The sequence below is a fragment of the Bombus flavifrons genome, chromosome 8 (genome assembly GCF_040668555.2).
Source record: "Bombus flavifrons isolate JBK064 chromosome 8, iyBomFlav1_principal, whole genome shotgun sequence".
Taxonomy (NCBI): Eukaryota; Metazoa; Arthropoda; class Insecta; order Hymenoptera; family Apidae; genus Bombus; species Bombus flavifrons.
The window spans coordinates 14,813,197-14,826,374 of record NC_138449.1 but is presented as its reverse complement, the minus strand read 5'-3'; the positions used below and the strand labels follow the sequence as shown (position 1 = coordinate 14,826,374).

Sequence of the window (13,178 nt, the reverse complement as noted above, 5' to 3'; positions counted from 1 at the left end):
CCCTGCTCCTTTATATCCCGCAATAACAACGCGACTCGCAGATGCCAGAGGCACATTACATATACATATAGACACATAATGCGTAAAACAGAAGAAACGAATAAAGAATAAAAGTAATACATTTCGAAATATCTTCGATTCAAGGCCGTTTCTTCCACGACCTCTTTCTGTGCCACTTGTCTTTCGTTCATTCATCTCTCACGAATCCCTCGGTGATATCTACCGATGTTTCTTCTAACCAATTGTCCATAGCCTGTAGCAACGATCTGATTGCAAATGCTTGTACAAAGGACGATGTCTCCTTTCGAGTCAGCCTCTTTTTCTGTCTCGCCAGGTTTTGTTCATTCTTCGTGTGATTTTCCTTGCCACGATCTTGACAAATAGATCCTTCATCTCTCAGCCACGATACGAAGATAAAAAGTAACACGAGATCGAGACTAAAATTATAGATCGTGATTACAACAGTAAAAGTTATACGTTCTACAAGTGCAGTCGTTAAATTTCCTAAGACAAGAATATAAAGAAGCGAACGAATAAATAATGCGATGAAATGAAATGCAACACGTTTACTTTCTTACTAACTCTTCACTCGTTCGAACTATGTATATTCAGTATCTGCGATGTTATTAATTAAGGAAGCGCGTAATTGAGTGCCCCATTATCGAAAACTAGAGTTGCGCTGTTAGTAGTTGGAAATTAATTATTATTAAAGCCCATGGATCCCTGGAGTATTCTTGGATGCTAACGTTGATGATAGTGAATCTGTCTGGTACTCAAGATGTACGTATAAATACTATATGTACACTTTTCTCTCTATGAAAAATTATATAAATAATGTAATATCATTCTTCAAAATATACATATGCATAATTTGCATAATTCTACAAATTCATGACAATTTAAAAAATCACTAGTAAAATAAAAACTACTCTATTAGATATTGCTAGAGTATATTCTTATCCAAACTATAAGGTTGAAAAAATGCAGCTATACATAATACTTTTCAAAAATGACAAATGAAAGAGGTATATATATATGTCGGAGATGAAAGAACATCAGGATTTCCCGGCTGGAATGTTGGGAAAAACCCCAATACCCTAGTCCAGACTTTTACTATAGCTACACTTAAGTAATAAAGATAAGAAATAGTTCTAATGTTTCAATCTGGCTTTATGACGATGGGTTAGGGCTCGAAGTGATATAGCGGGTCACTAGACGTAGCCACGGTCACGGGAGGGACGTGTACCTGACAAAGGTATGGAATGATTATATGGCCCTCATTAAGAACAAAGATTGACTCGAGAAGTGGGGACAGGAGTATATAAGGGCAGTTTCTTTTTGATTGAGAGAGTTACGCAGATAGTTAGTTAGTGAGTCGTTGGGCGCATTGCTGATTGAGTTATTGAGACAGTTATCCGCATCATGTATCACGCTGTTAATCGTCATCCCGTGGACCGTGGATTCGTTATCGAACCTGAACTCGTTGTCACCATCATCTCGACCATCCTATCGCTGCTACGACTTATAGCCTCTTGTAGTGTCCACATTCGTACCAATCAACATTAGCTACATCCGCGATAGTAAAGTAAGTAAAGGATCATCGTACGCCCCGAAAGTCCAACCTGACTCCGACATATAAATATATATAAATCTAAACTTATTTACTAGGATAACATATAGTGATTAATAAAGTAATTAATCTAGAGTGCTATTACAGTAAATGTCATAAAATAAATTATACTACAAATTATTCTTCCGGTATCATACCTACCACGTATACAATATAGTATATCAAGTGTATGTACATATGTGTGTTTAGATACAAATATCGCAATAGTAACTATCATAGTCATGGCAGTTAATATCATAAAAAAGCAAGGATTAAGTTATTTATTAGGTGTATGTGTACCTTGTGCTAAACAAAATGCTGCTAAAATACGAGTAAAAGTACCAGACTTCGATGAACATCTGTTAATGGTACGTAAATTCGACGTGAGTTCTTAAAATCGTAAATTCATTCTTGTAAGTGTTTAATTGAGGTTATGTTTTCGATTATCGCATTTCAGTATTTTAACAAATATGAATTTATTTATGCCGATGATCCCGAAAAGCGTTGTAAAACAGGTGATACAGTTTTAATACAAAGTTTACCAAAAAAATTAACTCGCCTTATCACTCATAAAGTATGTATATCATAAAAAGTTGAATCTCTATATTTTATTTATATATTATTACAACTTCTTAATATAACTTTTATGCTTCTAATTTGCATTTGATAATTATAGGTTGTTGATGTCATTTATCCACTAGGTGATATTACAGATCCTATTACTGGTAAAAAGATTGTTGCAGGAAAATATAGGTATATTCTTCTTCTTTTGAAAATATTTACCATTTGTTTGAAATTAAAACTTTATATTTATTTTAAATTAGGGAAAATATTGAAGAGGATGCTAAACTTTATGGAAATTTAGAATCTATGTATAAATATGAAAAAGCACCAAAGAGAGGAATCACAGAAGGCAAACGAGATTTTACAGCCAAGGAAACTTATATGAAATATAGCGATGATCCGAAAGATTATGACCCATACGCAGTGAATCCATCGTAACTCGTACATACAACATACAAACATACTGTAGATAGAATACTAAAAGATAGAAATTAATAAATAATGTTATATTGAAAAAAATTAACAGTGTATTTCAAATTAAGTTATAACTTTCACAAAAAGAAAACAAAATATATTCGATTCGTTTGATACTTATCTTTTGACATTTTTTTAATATAAACGAATCATTTTATATATCCGCTATTTACATATATTAGTTACAGTTTCCTTTCAAAATAAAAAAATAATTATTAAAATTACAATTTATTAAAAATTAATATTAATTTTAGATTCAATTATTAAATACAATATGATTTTTTTGTATTTTCCCTTGTTAAATTTATACATCATTTTAAATTTGTTATAACATTGTCTCAAACTACTTGAATCAAAATTCTGCAAACATGTCAATTTAAATATTATCAGTGATTATTAAAATTCTTCAATTCAAAGTAGAAAAATAATAATCATAGCTGATTCATAAAAGCAAAACAAGCAATTTAAATAATGAATCATTCAGAAAGAAATTCTCTTTCAAGTGCAGCTCCCATTTCATTCCATTCTCGTTCATCTTCATTATCCATTATTTCCAGATCATCGATTGAATCTTGAGAATTATCACCTAAATCTAAGTCATCAGGTAAACATTCTCCTCTTCTAAAACGCGTTACAGGGTCATCATCGTCATTGTTCAAAGTATCATCTTTGCCACTTAAACTATCATCATCTGAACTTTCATTAGAAAGCTTCTTTTTCTTTCTTATTGGTTCATTTGTATTACTTCCTATTAGTAAAACTTGATATTAGTTACTAGATATTAGTAAAAATATTATCTGATAGTAAAATAAACTATACATATTACACATACGATCATGGTTTATAGAGTCATCAGAATCTGAATCCTTATAACAATATTTTTTATCACATTCTTGTTCATCATCTATATCCTCTGTATCAAAGACAGGTGCATCTAATTCTTGATCATCCATATCTTCTTCAACTTCTTTATCCATAATTTCTATTTCCTCTGGTGTGAATGACATTAATGGATTAATACTATCAGCAAAACTGTTTTCTATATTTTTTTCTGGTTCTTCTATACGTTCAGGACTACTGCAATGTGGAGGCGGTATTCTAGAAGCACGTGCCTGAAAATACATAATTGATCATCATATGTATATCACTATTATATGTAGAGTAATTGGAAATAATTTTATTATTTATTATTTTTTCTATTTTTATCAAAGCTCTCGCTTCAAACTCATCATTTTTATAGTACCTATACCTTTGTAGTAAGTGGAAATAAACGCTCATCAACATGTTCCCAGCGTTCCGCACAAGTCCAAAGCCAATCTGGGTTTACAATTTTTATATTTCGATTCTTTTTTGCTGCATTAGCCTTTGCAGTTCCAGGTCTAATAGCTACCAAGTGAGTAGTTTTGTCTGACAAATCCTACAATATAACGAATTATTAAAATAAAGATAATAGCATGGGAAGAAAGTTAACGTATTACCTGTGCCACTTCTGCTCCAAATGCTCTGGCGACTTTATAAGCTCGACTTTGATGAAGTTTTTGATGAGTAGGTATTAATCCACTAAAAGTTAAGTATACTCCTTTTAATACTTGAGCCCGCACTCGTGGAATAATGTCTCTTAATGACTTCCGTCCACCTTCTTTTTCTATAGTAGCATAAAATTCAGTATGAATCCTACGAAGAATATCTTCAAGATATAATAAATAATCATCGTCATCTTCATCTATAATATTTTCATCAGGATTTTTATTTACAGCTTTTATATCTTGTACTGATTCAGATAGTGTTAAATTTTCTTTTGACTCCTCTGATGCTTTATTCTCATCTTTATTTTCATTATTGGAATCAAGATTTAAATCAGTGTCGCTATTGGTATTATCTTTGGCACTTTTATCATTCTTTTCTATAAATTCGTGTTCATTTTCTTTATCTTCGATTGTTTCCTCAATTTCCTTTCTCTGATTATTATCAATTGTATTCCCTTCATCTGACAATACAGATGCACCATTTTTATCTATTTCACTTACATTGTCATCAATACAAAGCTCATTTGTATTTTGCAATTCAGGTAAAACAGATACATCACTTTTTTCTAGTCCTGGTGGTGCATGTATGTCACCAGTATGACGAAAGAAGTGATAAGGCTTAACTTGAACTAAATTCCCACATCCTTGCCATACGTCTTCTCTATCATCTATAATGCATACCAGATCATCTCCACAAGGAAATAAAGCCCTGTAGCAAAATAGTTAATAAGGTATCTATTTGTTTTGATAAGATCTCTAAAATACAAATTTTATGACCATACTTAAGATTAGCTGTTTTTGATGCAGGGTCAAAACATTCATCCCTTGAAAGTATTCTATGAGAAAATAAAGTTCCATCTTTATCCAATAGCGCTGCTACAGTATGTGCGTAGTTTCTTGCTCCAAATGTACATATATGTAATTCATATAAACGACTCATTTCAGAAAGAAAGTGTTTGGTATTAGGCCTTAAGCGAGTGTGATACCATGGGGAATTTGGTCCATAAAGTTGATAATGATAAACATCCTAAGAAAGGTATGTTAATGATGTTAATCTTACTCTTACTATTATTGTTATTATTATTATTATTATTATTATTATTATTATTATTATTATTACTATTATTATTATTATTACTATTATTATTATTATTACTATTATTATTATTATTACTATTATTATTACATGTATAATCTCTCTTTCTCTCTCTCTCCCCCTCCCTCTCTTTTTCTCACTCTATATATATATATAATATATGCACCTATATATATAATATCTGTACCTTTATATTAGAAGGAATATTATCATTTGTTGTATGAACAATTGTTTGATCAAGATCCACAAGTAATGCTAACTTGCGATCATTCAAAAGGCGTTGCTCATCTTCCTTTCCAATTTTTTTAGCCAATTCTGGGCATACTTTCAGTTCTGGCACGCTATGTACCATTGGTACACTAGCTTGTGATATTTTTGTACTTTCATTTTCTTTACCAATCCTTTCAACTCTTAAATCCACGCCACATTCTGCACACAAGTCTTTCATTACGGTAGGATGTCTACATCCTTCTAATGTCATTACTACTTGCCTATAATATTAGTCATTTATGTAAATTTGAAGATAAAAACGTATAGAAATAATCTTATTAGAAAGAAGTTATTTTCTTAATTAATATCATTTTACATAATAAAAAATTATATATAATAAATTTTATTTTTGCAATACATAAGCACTAAGAAATCTTATAAGGTTAAGGATATTATGTACCCAGGTTGAACAACATCCCCTTCTTTCGCTAAAATTTTTGTAACACGACCTAGTCGCGTGGCCCGAAATTTCTTCTCAGGACCTTTACTATCTTCTGTTCCTGGAATAACGTTCTGATACAAAAACAGCACTCTACCCGCTGAAACCATAGTATCCATCCGAACTCTCCATTTTAATAATTTTCCTGATTGTCCACCAAACGGAAATGTTATCTCTATTGTCCCCATAACTTTTAAATGACTAACATTCAGATGTTAAAATGTTATCTTCAATTGAAAGAAATTAAGTAGTAAATATCATTAAACTCTTAAAGTTTTTGCGCGGGAGATGATATAAACACACACTGATGTTCAATTTTCCAACACTAATAGAAAGTCGCACATACATGTATTTTGTTACACGCATAGGAAGATCAAAGATACTTTATCTTGATTATTGGCTAGCATATTTTTTAATTTATATAGATAGAAGTCACTTACGCTTCTAATAGTTTTATAACTATCATTAATATTTAATGGAATTCAGTATGTGAAAACAAATAATGCGTATATATTAATGAATCACATGAACGTTATATTACATAACACTAGATAAACAATTTACCATATTAAAAAGATTCGACACACATTTAAACACTTGTAATATTATATAGCATTATCATACCATAAAAATAATTAAATGTGTACTTAGTTATTTTAACTGTAATGATTAATGTAAAATTCCCCTAGTACATATAAATATTACTATATTCATGTTATAATGTTTTCGATACGATTTTGATTCACAATTAAAACTTTCAAACAATCGTCAACTTATAAACAGTATAGAATTTTTAATCAAGATTTAATTTAATACTCTATTGTTCATTCGTTGTAAAATGGAAGATAACATAGAAAACATATTGCCAAGTACTAGTAATACTATTCACACAATATGTTCCCTTCGAACGAGAGGAAGACAACAATTTAGTTTGTGTGTTAGTTCTGCTCCAGTAGAAGAAATTGAAGCTTTTAACTTAGAAGGTGTATTAATCATAATTTTTATTTAATCTAGTATTTAATAATAATATGTATGTGAATAGTTTTTACATATAAGTGTTTTGAAACTGTTTAAATTGTAATAATATCTAAAACTCATGTTTATATCTCATATTTTATAGAATTATTATATAAAACTTGGACTATTTTTGGAGTTTCCACTTTATTTAATTTTCATCAAGATGAAGTACATTTGAAACAATATGCAAAACGATTAAGAGAAGAAGTTGCAAATAATTTATCACAAGAAGATGTTACATATGACGCAGAATTTTGTGTTATGAAAGACATAACACAAAGACCTAGTCCATTGGATCCACCACCAATAAAGGTAGTATCAACAAATAAAATATGTTTAAAAAATGAGAAGTATATCATTTATTTACAAAACTTCCATATTAAGAATTTTTGATAGCTTTTGAAACTTCTCATTTTTTATTCAAAATAGATATAAAAAGTGATCACATCTCCCATGATTATAAATGTAATAAAAATGATAATTACAGATTGAAGTTTATTCTGAAAATAGTAATAATCAAGCAAATTCAAAGAAATGTATTTATAAAGGAGTATTTTTATCATGGAGAACTACTAAAAACAAATTAACCGCTTTTAATTCTGTGAGATTACCTCTTTTATTATGTCGTGGTACACCAAGTGCTATAAGAACTGTTCATAATGTGTTAAGTCGTATGTTTGATTGTATGATTATTGCATTACCTGCACATGAGGATGATTTAATATGGCTTGTTCCAATTATAATTACTCCAGCAGATAAAGAGGAACAAACAAAACACACAGATGAAATTTGTATGGAATATAAAATACCAGAACTAGAAAATACAGATACAATTACAATAAAGTTTCTAGTTTTGGATTTAATAAAAATATTAACAGTGTATGTGTTCGTAACGCCTAAAAAATAGTAAATATTTACCACTGTATTGCTGTATTTGTATATTATAATTTATTTTTATTCAAAGCACTATTATACAATATGTATAAAAATAAAAGGTATGCTTTTTATATCTATATTAATTTTCTTTTAGAATTGTAAAGGATCAGAATGATGAAGCAAATGTTGAAATTGCCTTTAATTTAGAACATATAGAAAAATTTCGTGAGGTCTTATACTCTCAAATGTTAGAACTTGCTGGTTTACAATTAGGATTGTGTACATTACATAAAATTATTCTTCCGACAGTTACGATAATGGAAAACAGGGTAAATAAACAATTATTACCTATATTGTGTAATTTTTATAAACATACATTTGTATTCATATTTTCTTATTTATAAAATACTCCTTTTCGTTTATTTTCAGATGAAAGTAATGAATGCAGATACCATGAATCGCGTTTTGTTATATTTAAATGAAAAAGCCCTTGATACATTTCACACATTAAATCTTGAGTAACATAGTTTAACAATATTTGTAACAATAAGCAGTCTTTATATATTGTATATATTTATTTCGTATTTGGTTTAATTTTTTCAAATATCACAGATTGTATAAAATATTGTTTGATTTAGAATACTATTATCAATTAATTTGTATAGCAAGTAAATTATATTTGTAAAATATAGTACTATTAACATTTTCAATAAGTCGATTATATGTCACTTCATTTTTTAAGAAGTTCGTTCATATAAATAAGATAAAGTTCTAGCAATTCTCATCTACAATATCCATCTACAAACAAAAATGAATAAATAATTTAGTTTTTTAATTAATATTCACTTTAAAAGTAGATGAACTTACTTGGCTTTCTGATTCTACCTTCTTCTTTTTAGCTCTATTATTAAGGATATAATGTACAAAATCTATATATCCATCAGGTTGTTCATCAAGTGGTGGTGGTACTGAAACACCAAGTATTTCAGGTAACATAAAAGTTTTTGACCATGTTACAAGTGGGGTACGACCTTTAGTATATTGTCCATCTTTATGGTAAAATAATAAACCGTCTAAAGGATATAAATTCGAAAGATTTGCTAATGCTAAACTTATATCGGTATCACAACTGATATTTGGTAAAGGTAATATAGGAAAACTATTTCTATATGTATCTCTTTTGTGTAATTCTTCGATTTCTTGTAACTTTGATCTCAACCAAAAGAACCTAAATTCAGTCTGAAACAAAAATTAGAAATTATTATAATGTATATAAAATGTAACTAGTATTATTACATTTGGAAGTAAAAATTCTTACATCACAATTTATTAAAGACTGATTGGACCATGCAAGTACATCTAAGATATAATATATTTTTTGTTGTTTTATCCATAAACAATCAAGAATGGTACAGCTACCTCTATATTCAGATGGATTACCACCAGGAAGTGCTGAATGGAATTTACCAAGGTTATTACCGTGTCTGTTATATACTTTAGTTATACCCTACAAAATATAAGAAATATAATAAACCATAAAAAATGTTCTCACTTCTTTCTTTCTAACATACTTTACGTGCAACTAATAAAGTTCGCTTTCCTTGAGGACATGGTACTACAATCCACTTTCCTACAAGATCTTGAGGTACTTCCAACATCCATTCAGACATCATTAATTGATTTGCATAATTCTTATTTCGTTTAGAGTAGTAATATCCCTTTTTATCAATTTTTTGAACTTCCATTTCTTCCTCATATTCATCTTCAGAATTAAATGCTTCTTCCAGTATTCCTCTTCCAATATTAAATGCAGTGTCTCTACATCTAATAATGCATATTATTACTTTTATGTGCATATGTTCATAGAGCTCTTTTATAAAATATAATAGCCATATATAAAAAAACATACTTTTTTTGAAATTGTAGTAGCCGTCGACGTCTTATTTCTTGAAAAGTATCAATGTTATCCACATCCAAATTGTAATTATCTTTTTTAACAGGTTTTTTATAAAATATGGCACGTAAATTATCTTTTTTTTTTTCGTGCATATTTATTAACTTATCTTTCATCTCAGTTGCCATAATTGTATTAATAATTACCATATGAAACTAAATTGTCCAAGAAAATAAAATGTTATACATAATTATTATTAAGAAATTTTGTTTAATATAAAATTTCCACAAACCTTTACACAATACTTCTATAACAGATTCAAATAATTTAATAAAAATTAATCTTATACATCTTGTTCTTTATAAAAGTACATGTATATATACTGATATGTAATGCATTTTTACGCACGCAAATAACTTTCATTCACTATTATATCAATAGAAGTCAATTTTCTTGATGTATGTTTCAAGGTTTCAAGCTTTTATTAATGTATCATGAAATATTTCAACGAATAGATTCTTCTGTGTTATATGATTGGTAATACAACTGTTACCAACATTTTCTCAAAAATAAAATGTGGTTTCCTTAAGTTTACAACAAAATTAACTAAAAACGAAAATATCTCAAGATAGCCTAGTACTTATACTTTTTCTCGTAAAGGAATGTCAAAATAACGTCAAAATAACGTCAAAATAACGTTTTGGTACAATTTGTAAAACATTTTTGTTGAAAATAAGTTAATACACGATACCAATAAATGATGCAGAAATGGTCAAAGTACTCCTAGCCTCTACATTAAGTACTCAAGAGGTAAATAATAAGTTTTTAAGTTGAGGACTTACAAGGATTGACGTCTATCATAAAACTGTCATATATGACAGAGCTTGTATAGGTATTTTTACGATTTAATCGATACGTTCGTAAGTAAATACAACAATGGATGATCAGCAATTAAATAATTTAATTAAATGGTTAGATACATTTGATCTTCAAGCTCCTCATTCCACAGCAGAAGATATAAGTGATGGTGTTGCTTTAGCAGATGTCTTAGCTCAAATTGCTCCCGAGTGGTTTACTGCTGCTTGGAGAGCGAAAATTAAAACAGATGTTAGTTCTAACTGGCGATTAAAAGTTAGTAATCTTAAAAAAATTGTTGAGGCTATAATGGAATATTATATAGAATGTTTAAATCAACAGTTATCAGGTTACATTAAACCCGATGCAACTAAAATTGGAGAACACTGTGATAACTATGAACTGCACCGTTTATTACAGTTAATTCTTGGTTGTGCAGTTAACTGCAATCAGAAACAACAATATATAACAAGAATTATGGGAATGGAAGAAACTGTTCAGCAAGCAATTATGCAGAGCATTCAAGAATTAGAAAGTAATATGCATGGACCAAGATTAAGTTTAGGTACTAGCCTTAATTTTGAATCTTTGGATGTAGCTGATGGTACTCAGCAAAGATTATTAGCAGAACTTCAAGTAACTGTTGATATGAAAGAACAATTAGCACAAAAATGTCATGAACTCGATCAACAACTTTCGCTTTTACAAGAAGAAAAAGCAGCATTAGTGACAGAAAATAAAAAGCTTCAAGAAAGATTGGATGAATTTGAAAATCCAGAAGAATCTGGTTCTATCTTAAGATATTCTGGTCTTAGAAAACAATTAGAAGCATTGAAAGATGAATTATTTAAAGTAGAAACATCTAGAGATGATTATAGACTAAAGGTAGAGTTATTAGAAAAGGAAGTATTAGAATTACAATCTAGGCAAGAAGATTTACAAAAAGCAGCTGATGAGGCTAATCACCTGAAAGATGAGATAGATGCATTAAGAGAAACTGCAGATAAAGTAGCAAAGTATGAACAGACAATAGAATCATACAAAAAGAAAATGGAAGATTTGAGTGATTTAAAAAGACAAGTTAAAATGTTAGAAGATAAGAATTTAGAGTATCTACAATCCAAAATAGATTACGAAGAGGAATCGAAACGGACTACAATGCTCCGTAATCATTTAGAACTTTGTAAACAACAACTTGCTGAAGCACATCATAAATTGGATGAACAAACTAATAAATGTGATAAACTTGAATTTGAAGGGAAAAAAATGGAAGCAAAATTAAGCACTTTACAAAGAGAAAGAGATAGATTAATTGTAGAAAGAGATGCTTTAAAAGAAACAAATGAGGAATTGAAATGCACACAATTGCAAGCAGCAGAAAATATAGCAAAACCTACTACTGACAATACTGTTGCAAATACGGAAATGATTCCTCTTGAAATTAAAGAAAAACTAGTTTGTTTACAACTTGAAAATAAAATGTTGAAACTTAAACAGAAAGGAAATGAGGATAAATTACCAACAGTTCAAGCACTATTAGAAGATTCAGAGGAAAGATTGAATATACTTAGAGGTAAAAATCGCAAAGCTAATCAAAGAATAATTGAATTAGAAAATAGATTGGAAGAAGCATTGGGCAGTCAATCAAGCGGAGACAATAAAACTGATATCAATTTAGGACAAAAGATAACACAGCTACAAGATGAACTAGGAAAACTACAAGCAGAAAAGGAACGTTTAATTTTACAAGTCGAAGAACGGGAAAATGCATTACAAGCACAAAAGCAGAAAGCTTTTGCACTACAGGAAAAGTTAACACGCAGAGAGTATGAAAATGCTGCACTAGAGGAGCGTTACAAAAAATATGTTGAAAAAGCAAAAAGTGTAATAAAAAGTTTAGATCCTAAACAAAACAATTCATCTCCTAACGAGGTAGCTGTTTTGAGGAATCAAATTTTAGAGCAACGTAAAATTATGGAGGATATGGAACGTTCTTTGAAAGAATCTAAATTAATTAAAGAAATGGAAGAAAAGTTGATGATATCTGCATTTTATCGCTTAGGTTTAACTTGTCATAGAGAAGCAATTGATCATCGGCTTGCAGCCTTAAGTTCAGCAAGTCAGGGACAATCTTTTTTAGCAAGGCAAAGACAACCATCTGCTAGACGGCATCCGCCTTATAACTCTAAATAACAACTAACAAAAAATTATTTATATTCACTAATTTTATTTTAATTAATGTTTAAATGGAACTATATAAACAAAATAGTTAAAATTTTATCAGGTTCAGCATTATATTATTTTACTATATTATCAAGTTTTATTTATTTAACCAATATATATTTTATTATTTTCTTGACCACTAATAAAATATTTATTTGAAATAAATTTTAAATGTTTTAATCTTTATAAATATATTATACATTCATGAACATACAACTTATTGTATATATTGTATATTACTTATCTTTATGCTGTTAAAACGTGATTATGGAACATAATATGCTTACAGACCATATGAACCTCGAAATGCAATAATGTAACTTTGTATGTTTCTA

At 29.2% G+C, this 13,178-nt stretch overlaps 5 protein-coding genes across 12 annotated transcripts in view; 3 read left to right on the top strand and 2 right to left on the bottom strand.

Annotated features, from left to right (window-relative positions):
• The window catches only part of mRpS17 (mitochondrial ribosomal protein S17), a 199,011-nt gene extending 196,319 nt beyond the window's left edge, over positions 1 to 2,692 (top strand). For all 4 annotated transcript variants that reach the window (XM_069118901.1, XM_069118904.1, XM_069118902.1 and 1 more), the window contains 4 exons: positions 1,820 to 1,977; positions 2,067 to 2,183; positions 2,286 to 2,362; positions 2,434 to 2,692. In XM_069118901.1, coding sequence (XP_068975002.1) covers positions 1,820 to 1,977; positions 2,067 to 2,183; positions 2,286 to 2,362; positions 2,434 to 2,611 — 530 coding nt within the window. In that variant the 3' untranslated portion in view covers positions 2,612 to 2,692. The remainder of the gene's footprint in view (positions 1 to 1,819; positions 1,978 to 2,066; positions 2,184 to 2,285; positions 2,363 to 2,433) is intronic.
• On the bottom strand, positions 2,683 to 6,555 carry Fcp1 (RNA polymerase II subunit A C-terminal domain phosphatase Fcp1). 2 transcript variants are annotated; one of them, XM_069118892.1, is made up of 8 exons: positions 6,419 to 6,555; positions 5,940 to 6,039; positions 5,457 to 5,760; positions 4,956 to 5,200; positions 4,126 to 4,882; positions 3,897 to 4,064; positions 3,480 to 3,759; positions 2,683 to 3,395 (listed from the first exon to the last, which is right to left on the bottom strand). In XM_069118892.1, exons 3-8 carry the CDS (start codon positions 5,748 to 5,750, stop codon positions 3,124 to 3,126), a joined length of 2,016 nt encoding a protein of 671 aa, XP_068974993.1. In that variant the 5' UTR covers positions 5,751 to 5,760; positions 5,940 to 6,039; positions 6,419 to 6,555; the 3' UTR covers positions 2,683 to 3,123. The 2 variants fall into 2 exon arrangements, with proteins under 2 accessions (XP_068974993.1, XP_068974992.1); XM_069118891.1 differs by lacking the exon at positions 6,419 to 6,555 and having other exon boundaries at positions 5,940 to 6,412.
• LOC138182742 (uncharacterized) lies at positions 5,085 to 8,584 on the top strand. 3 transcript variants are annotated; one of them, XM_069118898.1, is made up of 6 exons: positions 6,694 to 6,961; positions 7,099 to 7,307; positions 7,483 to 7,666; positions 7,751 to 7,874; positions 8,026 to 8,200; positions 8,301 to 8,584. In XM_069118898.1, exons 1-6 carry the CDS (start codon positions 6,817 to 6,819, stop codon positions 8,391 to 8,393), a joined length of 930 nt encoding a protein of 309 aa, XP_068974999.1. In that variant the 5' UTR covers positions 6,694 to 6,816; the 3' UTR covers positions 8,394 to 8,584. The 3 variants fall into 3 exon arrangements, with proteins under 3 accessions (XP_068975001.1, XP_068974999.1, XP_068974998.1); XM_069118900.1 differs by lacking the exon at positions 6,694 to 6,961 and adding an exon at positions 5,085 to 5,209 and having other exon boundaries at positions 7,483 to 7,874; XM_069118897.1 differs by having other exon boundaries at positions 7,483 to 7,874.
• On the bottom strand, positions 8,392 to 10,222 carry Snup (snurportin-1). Its single transcript, XM_069118896.1, has 6 exons — positions 10,058 to 10,222; positions 9,781 to 9,980; positions 9,443 to 9,695; positions 9,190 to 9,378; positions 8,739 to 9,110; positions 8,392 to 8,669 (listed from the first exon to the last, which is right to left on the bottom strand). The coding sequence occupies exons 2-6, from the start codon at positions 9,972 to 9,974 to the stop codon at positions 8,643 to 8,645; spliced, it is 1,035 nt and encodes a 344-aa protein (XP_068974997.1). The 5' UTR covers positions 9,975 to 9,980; positions 10,058 to 10,222; the 3' UTR covers positions 8,392 to 8,642.
• A 168-nt stretch (positions 10,223 to 10,390) lies between these two features.
• Positions 10,391 to 12,912, top strand: hook (hook microtubule tethering protein). 2 transcript variants are annotated; one of them, XM_069118894.1, is made up of 2 exons: positions 10,391 to 10,896; positions 10,963 to 12,912. In XM_069118894.1, exons 1-2 carry the CDS (start codon positions 10,702 to 10,704, stop codon positions 12,811 to 12,813), a joined length of 2,046 nt encoding a protein of 681 aa, XP_068974995.1. In that variant the 5' UTR covers positions 10,391 to 10,701; the 3' UTR covers positions 12,814 to 12,912. The 2 variants fall into 2 exon arrangements, with proteins under 2 accessions (XP_068974995.1, XP_068974994.1); XM_069118893.1 differs by having other exon boundaries at positions 10,391 to 12,912.
• The last annotated feature ends 266 nt before the right edge of the window (positions 12,913 to 13,178 follow it).

What these genes read in the sequence shown, in the direction of transcription:
- hook (XM_069118893.1), top strand. Translation starts at nt 10,702, where the DNA reads ATGGATGATCAGCAATTAAATAATTTAATTAAATGGTTAGATACATTT.
- LOC138182742 (XM_069118897.1), top strand. Translation starts at nt 6,817, where the DNA reads ATGGAAGATAACATAGAAAACATATTGCCAAGTACTAGTAATACTATT. An exon ending in TGAAGCTTTTAACTTAGAAG is followed by an intron (nt 6,962 to 7,098) that starts GTGTATTAATCA and finishes CATATTTTATAG; the next exon opens with AATTATTATATAAAACTTGG. An exon ending in TTACGATAATGGAAAACAGG is followed by an intron (nt 8,201 to 8,300) that starts GTAAATAAACAA and finishes GTTTATTTTCAG; the next exon opens with ATGAAAGTAATGAATGCAGA.
- Snup (XM_069118896.1), bottom strand. Translation starts at nt 9,974, where the DNA reads ATGGTAATTATTAATACAATTATGGCAACTGAGATGAAAGATAAGTTA. An exon ending in CTTTATTAGTTGCACGTAAA is followed by an intron (nt 9,379 to 9,442) that starts GTATGTTAGAAA and finishes TATATTTTGTAG; the next exon opens with GGTATAACTAAAGTATATAA. An exon ending in AGTCTTTAATAAATTGTGAT is followed by an intron (nt 9,111 to 9,189) that starts GTAAGAATTTTT and finishes TTTTTGTTTCAG; the next exon opens with ACTGAATTTAGGTTCTTTTG.
- Fcp1 (XM_069118891.1), bottom strand. Translation starts at nt 6,166, where the DNA reads ATGGGGACAATAGAGATAACATTTCCGTTTGGTGGACAATCAGGAAAA. An exon ending in GGGGATGTTGTTCAACCTGG is followed by an intron (nt 5,761 to 5,939) that starts GTACATAATATC and finishes CTAATATTATAG; the next exon opens with GCAAGTAGTAATGACATTAG. An exon ending in TTGGAGCAGAAGTGGCACAG is followed by an intron (nt 4,065 to 4,125) that starts GTAATACGTTAA and finishes GTTATATTGTAG; the next exon opens with GATTTGTCAGACAAAACTAC.